Raw genomic sequence first — 9316 nt, 5'->3', positions numbered from 1 at the left:
CATGTGACAGGGTCATTGCCCTCCCTGGGTCGGAAGATGACAATAAAGAAATCAGTGATTGACCCCTATTGAAGTGAAACCAACCTCGAGTGCCAATACCGACCCCATATTACTGCCCTACCGTCTCTGGGAGGAACAGCGAAGGGATCTTCGACGGAAGGTCGAGGATTTGGCTCGTCAAGTTTCAAACATGGAGACAGAGACCAAGCCTGCCATTGAAGCTGCTGCCGCCGCCTTGCCCCGAGCCCCAGTTGATGAGGCCCGACAAGCATCGGGACCCACGGAGCTAATACCGAAGCCATCTCGAAGGATTGTAATCGTCCCTCCACGACCCCCACCATTCAGAGGAATAGATCCTGTGGAGATATCGCTGGAGTTCACTAGCTCGGATACGAATCAATCAAAAGGGTTAGCAGATCATCTGATCCGAAAATACGACGGGCTGTGTTCAATTCTAAAAACTGTTGCGATTGTTCTAGGGCTCTGTTGGATCACTTTCATCGGAGTAATCGTCGCACTTCGATTATTGTCTCATCGAAAGGACGTATCGACATCCGATACGTGGTCGATGACATCGACTTCACAATTAGCACGGAGGCACCAAGACGATAGTTTCAACCCGATAGATGAAGATGGTTTCCCAGCAATGATTAGAAAGATTGACAATGGGAAATCTGTGACCACAACCAACACCCCTTCATTAGTTTTAAGCGAACCAGTTGTCACGGCAAGCATGAGGGATAGTGAAAGTTTTGAGTTGTCTGACTGTTATGTATGTAGGCTCAGGAATCAGTATTGTGTTGTTTCGCTGACGGACATTTCAGCCAAAGCGGAGGTGCGCATATGGAGAGTAGCGGAACGACCCAAGATCCAAAATCCACTCGAACTCGAGTTTTCACGTAGAACTACGTCATTATGGACGCTGTCCAGAAAAATGTGACGGATCTTCTTACGGGTGCACGAAAGGTTTCGGGTTGAGAGTTTCGAAATCGCGGATGGCTTCTTAGACGACATCTGGCAAGGGAAAACTGATAGAGAGGCTATTGAACTTCCAACAACTGCGTCTTTGGAAAACTACCTCTGGAACCTTCAAATCACCTCAGTTATTGAGGATCATTGAACATCGAAACCAAACGTGGTGCGTGATGATGGATTGTGGTACTCGAGGGTGCCGGAGCGAATAATCGCGCCTGTCGGTGAGCTGACGATCGTGGTACGAAAGCGACGAGCACATGTCAGGATATTGGAATATCGGTATCAGCTGATCGTCTCCCACGCAAGGCCGAAGACGAGGTTGTCGGTGCGCTCGACACATCTCGCGTACACCTGCATGCGCGCTGCCGCGTGGCCACCTCACGACCGAACTGAATCATCCGGATGACAAAAACCATGTAGACAGGATCCGGCCTCGGAACTGATTCGGATGCTCTAAGCCGGAAAGCTGAATCTCAGCAATGCAGAATTCGTACGCCGAAGAGGATCCGATACAGCCAAAGGCTCGCAATATTCGACTTTCCCTTTTCACTGTCGGCTGAGAGTTTCTCAGATCCCTCATTCCCTCATCAGTGCGTTTCGAGGAACTCTCAAGGTTTTGAGCCAGGTAGTACTATATTCTCGATTCGCTGAATAAGGGCTCGAGACACACATCCGGATTTGAACCATATTGCGATACGATTCCATCGATTAATTCTCGGCGTCGCTCGAGTGCGGCCGGATTTGATCGTCTGGATCGGAACTTCACAAGAATAGGAACACATCTTTGAGGACCCAGGATTCTCATGCGGGACCGAACTTCATCGGCTTCATAAGAGTGCGTCCAAATATTTTCCCCATATCGAGTCTTGAGATAGGAGGGACATATCGTTGAGGGTCCTGGATTTCGCATCCGGGATCGAACCTCATTGGCTTCGGAAGAGTGCGGCCGGATTGTTCTTCTTCTTCGCCTACATCTGCGTAGCCGTGAGGGGCTCTGTAGTCTCGAGAGGTGGGCATTCTTGATTTACTCCCGCTGACACGAACTTAGAGAATTCGCACTGGAACACGGAGCACCATCGTACTGATAACGTGAAGAATTTGATGTCCTTTTATCGATACCTCGGCTAGCGAACACAGTGGGTAACTGGCAAACGTTCCCCCTGACGGGGATTCTTTATCCCATCCTTACATAGTGATCCAGTGAGAAGGGATACATTGTAACAACTGCTCAGGGTTCGCTAATTGTCCAGATACTGACATGAGAGTTACAGAAGAAGACTGGCAGTGAAACGTGCGGAAGGGTTGTGGAAATACCCAGGGACGTTCCGCTCTGGTGAATTCACTAATTCTAGCCACAGGGGTTTCTGGGCGCATATTAGACTGAAGACTCAGTATATTTCATCAGCCCGGCTCTCTCGTCGTTAGATATTCTCATAATTAAACTGAACCATTAACTTGTTCGCCACACTCGCGGCCGGATTCCTGCCGATTCTGTGAGATAGTAATAATCGCCAGGGACATCCTGATACACTTCGTTGAACACATCTCATAAACGCTACATTGATACAGATGGGAAGGAGTTTGAGAAGAAGCGAGACTGGATCTGAAGCAACGGAAGCGCGGAAAATGACTCGGAGGCCGAGCCTCGGAAACCGTTAGAAAATGGATATGTGCGATGGGCGCGGCCTGTTAATCCATTGGTCGAACCATTCTCTCCTAAGTCAAATCTCTTGCTTTCGATCCCGCTTCTCGTCATTCGTAGCGGTCTCAGAGAAGCTGCCAGATGTACTCAATCGCAAACATGCCAAACTGTGAGTCCTAGCGCAAAAAAATTCGGCGCTAATGATTTGGGCTACTACAGTCCTTTTACTTAGGTTTATAGCCGAACAGCATCGGGAGCTACGTTTGCTGAGAATTTTTTTTTCCTTGAAGTCCTCTTTCCGCGCATGATTCAGGTAATTTGCGTCGCGCATGGACTCCACCGAGTGAGCAACCAGATTCGCACGGAGTTCCGTAAGGTCGATATACTGGTCGCCAGTATGAAAGCGCTTGGCACTTTCATAAACGTGGTCCTACTTGGGGAGTTTATGATTGTGCGCTCAAATCAATCATGCGCTCAAATCAATCATGCGCTCGAATCAATCATGAGCTCAAATCGACTGTGCGCTCAGATCAATCATGCGCTAAAATCAACCGAGCGCTCGAATCAATCACGCGCCGAAAACAATTTCGCTGAAATCAATTCCGCTCAATTCGATCGTGCTGAGATCGATCGCGCTCGGATCGATTGCGCCCAAATCGTCGATGCGCTCAATTCAATACTGCGCTCAATTCAACTTCGCGCTCTGATCGACCGTGCGCCCTAGTCAATCTGCGCCGAAAGAGATGGACTACAGACACGGGGTCCTCTCCCTCGAATTTTTCCAAGACCACGATGGTATGGTTCAGGACAGGCGTTTGCTTACAGAGCGCTACGAGGTTCGTTCATGCGGTGCCATACCATTTGAGCGCAAGTAACATCGAGCGCAGCGGAAAATTGAGCGCAGCGTAAATCTCAGCGCAGCGTAGGTTGGAGCGCAGCGTGAATCTTAGCGCAAAGCAAATCTGAGCGCAGCGTAAATCTGAGCGCAGGTGAATTTGAGCGCAAAGTATATGTGAGCGCGAGCTAGAGTTGTTGAGCGTGGAGGTATTTTTAGCGCGGAGGTTATTTGAGCGCGAAGAATACCATGCGAATTTCAAGGTTCCCACAAAATCTTCTCCGTGGCGCTGTCTCCCAGGTGTGGCTCGGCTATGAACATAAGTTTGTGCGCCGTGTGGGTCTAACTTTGGTTAGGCACCCTAACTTAGGTTGAGTCTGCCTCACAATGTCATGCCTACCCCGTCTGGAACCTGAGCTTCCCCACCCTCATGCTTCGCTCGGGAATACGTGGTTTTCTGGACACGGTCCCCGGGCATTTCCGAAGAAATGCCATCTCTGTCAACTTGATCGCGCTCTGTGCTGAAATCAGCTCCGCGCTCAAATCCACGAGCGCTCAAATTCACGATGCGCTCAGATTCACTTTGCGCTCGAATTGATGCTGCGCTCAAACTCACGAGCGCTTAAGATTACGCTGCGCTCAGACTTACTTTGCGCTCTGAAGGGAAATTTCGGTCGGTTTCTCCTGAGATGACGATGAGTACTCGAAGAGTTCGATGGGATGAGTAGGCACCTTTCGGACGGAACACAACAGACCAAAGAAATAATACCGGTATAGGATTTTACTCCTCAAGTGAAGTCAGTCTTTATTGAAGCTGTTTATATACATGATTGGGAAGGGTCAGTCCGGTGTTTCACATCGGATAATGTGAAAAGCAATTATCCTACTATATATAAAGGAGCTATTTAGGCGGGAAACTTTGTCCGCTCTTGATCGGTGTCCTTACCGAACCAAAATCGATGCAAAGAGCGTTGAGATGACGCGTTGTGATTCGAAGATGTGCAAGTATGCTCCAGATTATCAATCGAATGCACCAACGCCCCAGGAATCCCCGAAAACCTCTACATCGTTTTCAGGAGGGATGGTAATTTTCCCACATAGCACACACACATACACACAGACAATCAAAATTATCCCTCGATATACATATAGCAGGATAATATGATACTTCTATTGAGAACAACGTTGCATTCTCAAAACCTTGCTCATCTCCCTCCGGTCGAGATGCCCAGGTTGAGACATTCCCGCTTCTCTCGTGACCGACAGGCCCATCCTCGCAGATCCGACCGCCTCCGGCGACAGCAGGAACGGTTGCGGAAAAGACGTTCTCGGCTTCCGGAGAACAACCCGATTCCGGATCTTGATGTGGCAGATACGCGACATATTCGGAATTCCATAACTATATCCATTGATGATGACCACAGCCCCGAACATCTCCGAGCACAGACGTCTACGGACGGCCAGATCTACAGTACACATCCCAATCACCGCAGAATGATATGATCCCAATGATTAGCATTAATGATGGACAGCAAACTGATTCTACTCTGGAGAATGTCGTGATCCCAAGAGCCAACCCAGCTCGTGGGTCAGCTCGACCACAACGCTCGCAACAAACGCTTAACATCGCTCGAGACTATCAGAAACGACCCCGGGAAGCCCATGATCTTGGTTGCATGAACTATCGCTGCGTTGGTTGCGGCGCTTTACACTTCGAATCTGAGAGGACTGCGTCTGCCAGCCGAGCTTTCACGATGTGCTGCGCGGCCGGATCTGTCGAAATTAAAGCTTTCGAGGATTTTCCACCAGCTTTACAGAATCTCTACATCACTCAGCAGGCTGAGGGAAAAGCTTTCCGTCAACACATACGCAACTACAATAATTCACTCGCGATGGCCTCGATGGCGGCCAACATTGAAACACCACGCGGAACGGGACCATACTGTTTCCGTGTCCACGGGCAGGTGTATCATACGATTGGCGGTCTACGACCACGAACCGGTGAAGCCCCTCAGTGCGCCCAAGTGCTCATAATGGACACTGAAGAGGCGGCGAATGAGCTCACCGCGCGACCGATGAACCGAGATTGTGGTGAATCGATCTTCAAGTTGTTACATGTCATCTTGAAAGCATCGAATCCCTATGCGCAGGCATTTCGCCTAATGGCACAAGTCGCCGAAGAGGAAAGTGTCCGAGCCCAAGCCAATGGTTGAATGGTTTTTCAACAGGATCCGAAAGATGATCAGCGACGCTACAACATAGCGACAGCGAACGAGGTCGCTATCGTTTACGTCGGGGATGAGGAGGATATACCAGGAAATCGGCTCTTGGTGGTGCACGAAACCACGGGCAATTTACGCGTTATTAGTTATCTCGACAAGTTGTGCGATCCTCTGACTTATCCGCTGCTGTTCCCGTCGGGAGGAGAAGGGTGGCATCCTCTCTTGAATAAGCACAATGCCAATCCGACTGGCCGGACCCGCCTAACTCAGAAGGAATATTACTCCTATCTTCTGTTTACAAGAGATACCTTCTTCAACCCCCTACACCACGCCGGAAAATTATTCCAGCAATTTATTGTCGATAGTTGGTTGAAAATCGAGATGAACCGCATCAACTACATACGACAAAACCAACGTCAACTTCGGCTCGATACCGTTCAAGGTCTAGAAGATTACATGCTGAGTGACAACGTCAACGACGGCCCGCCAGGCCGCCGAGTGATTTTGGCTGCGTCGTTCACCGGCAGTCCTCGATACATGATTGCTCAATACCAGGATGCAATGAGCATTGTTGCCAGATACGGTAAACCCGATTTATTCATAACGTTCACCTGCAACCCGAAGCGGCCCGAGATCGAGAACAACCTCTGTCCGGGCCAACGCGCCTCGGATAGACCCGATCTGATAGCCCGGGTGTTCAACTTAAAAGTGAAGAGCCTATGCCATGAGGTGATTAAGAAACAGGTATTCGGTTCCGTCGCGGCCTTCATCTATGTCATCGAATTCCAGAAGCGTGGGCTCCCGCACATGCACATGTTGCTCACTCTGGAAAATGATTTCAAGCTTCGTACAGGTGCCGATGTCGATTCAATCATAAGCGCGGAATTTCCTGATCCTCACGAATCTCCTGTGCTCCACAATATCATTTCTTCTTGCATGATCCATCGTCCATTTGGTAGAGCTAACCCAAGTTCTCCCTGTATGGTCAATGGGATGTGCTCGAAGCATTATCCCAAAGCCTTTCGGAACGACACCTCGATATACACCACAGGCTATCCGGAATATCGACGCCGACAGGACGGACGAAAGATTGTTTGTCAAGGCCAGGAGATGGACAACCGGTCTGTGGTACCTTACTTACCCTACCTCTCATTGCTCTACAACGCTCACATTAATGTCGAGGTTTGCGCCCTCATACATGCTATCAAATACCTGTTCAAATACGTATATAAAGGTCCTGATAGAGCGCGGATCCGTCTGAATAGTGCCACCGATCAAGGACCTCACGACGAAATCAATTCTTAGTGGGACACACGTTATGTGTGCGCACCAGAAGCAGCGCATCGGATACTCGGCTTCTCTATGAGTGATCGAAGCGACTGTGTGATGAGACTGCAGGTTCACCTCCCAGGTTTCGAAACCGTCCGGTTTGAGCCAGGCTCCGAAGGACAAGCACTCCAAGATGCCGTGAATAGGCTGTCAACCTTGACAGCTTTTTTCAAGGAGAACAAAAGGTGTCAAGACATTGAGAATGACCAAGGAACCTTTCCTGCCAACCTACTCGATTCCCGCCGATTTCGCTACAACGAGATGCCCGAAAAGTACACTTTCAGACATCAATGTTGGCATCCGCGTAAACGCGCAGGAGATCGTACAATCGGACGCATGTACTTCGTGAGCCCGCAAGATCACGAGCGTTTCGCTCTACGTCTTCTTCTGTTGTACGGCACTGGCTTCACATCCTTCCTCGATGTACGAACTGTCGGCGGCGTCCTTCACCCAACCTTCGTCGAAGCCGCCAGAGCCAATGGTTATTTGCAAGACGATTCGTTCTTCAGAAGTAGCCTGCAAGAAGCTGCCGGTCTCAGCATGCCTTCACAATTGAGGGGGTTCTTCGTGGCCCTGATAATGTTTGCCGAACTCCATCCACCTCGCTCGCTGGAGCTTTGGCACGAATTCAAACTTCATTTCATGGAAGATTATCTTCATGCAGGACTGACTGAACAAGTCGCGGAATCAAAAGCCTTCTACGACATAGCACAACGCTTATCGGACTTCGGAAAAGATTATCGCCTAAGCCTCCCTGTTGATCTTCCCCGTTTCGACGACGTGACCATTCCCGTCGATCTGCAATCTCATCGCACTCAGGGGGATATCAACTACGCTCTCCTGAATCCAGAGCAGAGGGTAGTGGTCGATGACATACTGCGCGCCTCTGAGTCTCCACGAGGTCAGTGTTATTTCATCGACGGTCCTGCTGGGAGCGGCAAAACTTTCGTTTACACAACCATCTATCACTTGGCGACAGCCAACGGTTTGACCGTCATGAATGTAGCTTGGACAGGAATTGCTGCGAATCTTCTGCCCGACGGTCGAACAGTAACTTCAACGTTCCGTTTGAATGTCCACGACAACAGCAAGTCATCCAACATGAAACGTCAATCGAAAGAAGCTCAGGCGCTCCGCTCCGTCGACATCATCATCTGGGACGAAGCAGCGATGGCCCCGAGAACAGCTCTCGAATCTGTCGACCAATTACTCCAGGACATAATGCAGAGCACGGAGGTGTTTGGAGGCAAGATTCTGATTCTCGGCGGAGACTTCCGCCAAATTTTGCCCGTTGTAGAGAGAGGCTCACGTGCTCAGATTGTGGATGCTTGCTTGAAAAGCAGCCCTTTATGGCGACTTTTCCAACCGTTCCAACTACGACAAAACATGCGTGCCCGAGGTGACGACTTATCCTTCCGTGAATGGCTACTGGACATAGGCGATGGACGCTCACCCCCCGATATGCCGGTTCCAGTCGATATGCGATGCCGAGGGAACTTGGCCGACGACATCTTCGAGGGAATTTCTGACCAGAATCACGATATAGACTTCACTGAAGTTACCATCCTCACTCCTCTCAATGCGACAGCTCGCAAACTCAACGAATACATTCTCGATAAACTTCCTGGCCTCAGAAGAACATATCTGAGCGAAGACGAGGCGATGATTGACGACCCCAGCGACGCCCTGAATTTCCCTACTGAGTTCTTGAACCGACTTACTCCAACCACTCTCCCTCCACATGAGCTTCATCTAAAGGCTGGAAGTATCGTCATGCTGCTAAGGAATTTGAATGTGCGGAACGGTCTCTGCAATGGTACGCGACTCATCGTTACCGAACTTCACCAACGAATAATCGTTTGCAAATTCGCCACAGGGCCGAAAAAGGACTCTTCTGTGATTCTACCTCGCATCGATTGCTACCATTCTCATCATACGCTGCCATTCCGACTCCGCCGCAGACAATTCCCAATCCGCCTCAGTTTTTCTATGACCATTAACAAATCACAGGGTCAATCTTTCTCGCGGGTCGGGATTGATCTGAGCGACATGATTTTCTCTCACGGACAGCTTTATGTTGCATGTCCCGAGCAAGAAGCCGCAGCGGCGTGGTCATCTCCTCTCCGGAAAAATCGCATGCGTAATATCGTCTACGATGAAGTTTTCAAGTAATCTATCAGCTTCTTAAGGAGCAAGAATCTCTCGAGCCTCTCTTCCGATGTATCCGTATACCTCGGTCACTTCCATCCGAGTCGGCTTCACTTCGTCCCGATATATTCGATCTCCCCACTCTTCAATGCTCTCATGTCCCTA

General features: G+C 49.7%; 1 protein-coding gene across 1 annotated transcript; it reads left to right on the top strand.

Moving 5' to 3' along the window:
- Window positions 1–5665: 5665 nt before the first annotated feature.
- LOC100898668 (uncharacterized) lies at window positions 5666–9175 on the top strand. Its single transcript, XM_018638693.1, is given in 1 exon segment — window positions 5666–9175. A coding segment is annotated over 1 exon segment (3510 nt).
- The last annotated feature ends 141 nt before the right edge of the window (window positions 9176–9316 follow it).

This window comes from Galendromus occidentalis, unplaced genomic scaffold (assembly GCF_000255335.2).
Source record: "Galendromus occidentalis unplaced genomic scaffold, Mocc_1.1 scf7180000075512, whole genome shotgun sequence".
Taxonomy (NCBI): domain Eukaryota; kingdom Metazoa; phylum Arthropoda; class Arachnida; order Mesostigmata; family Phytoseiidae; genus Galendromus; species Galendromus occidentalis.
Note: the sequence above shows the minus strand (reverse complement) of the source record. Positions and strands in the feature narration are given on the sequence as shown.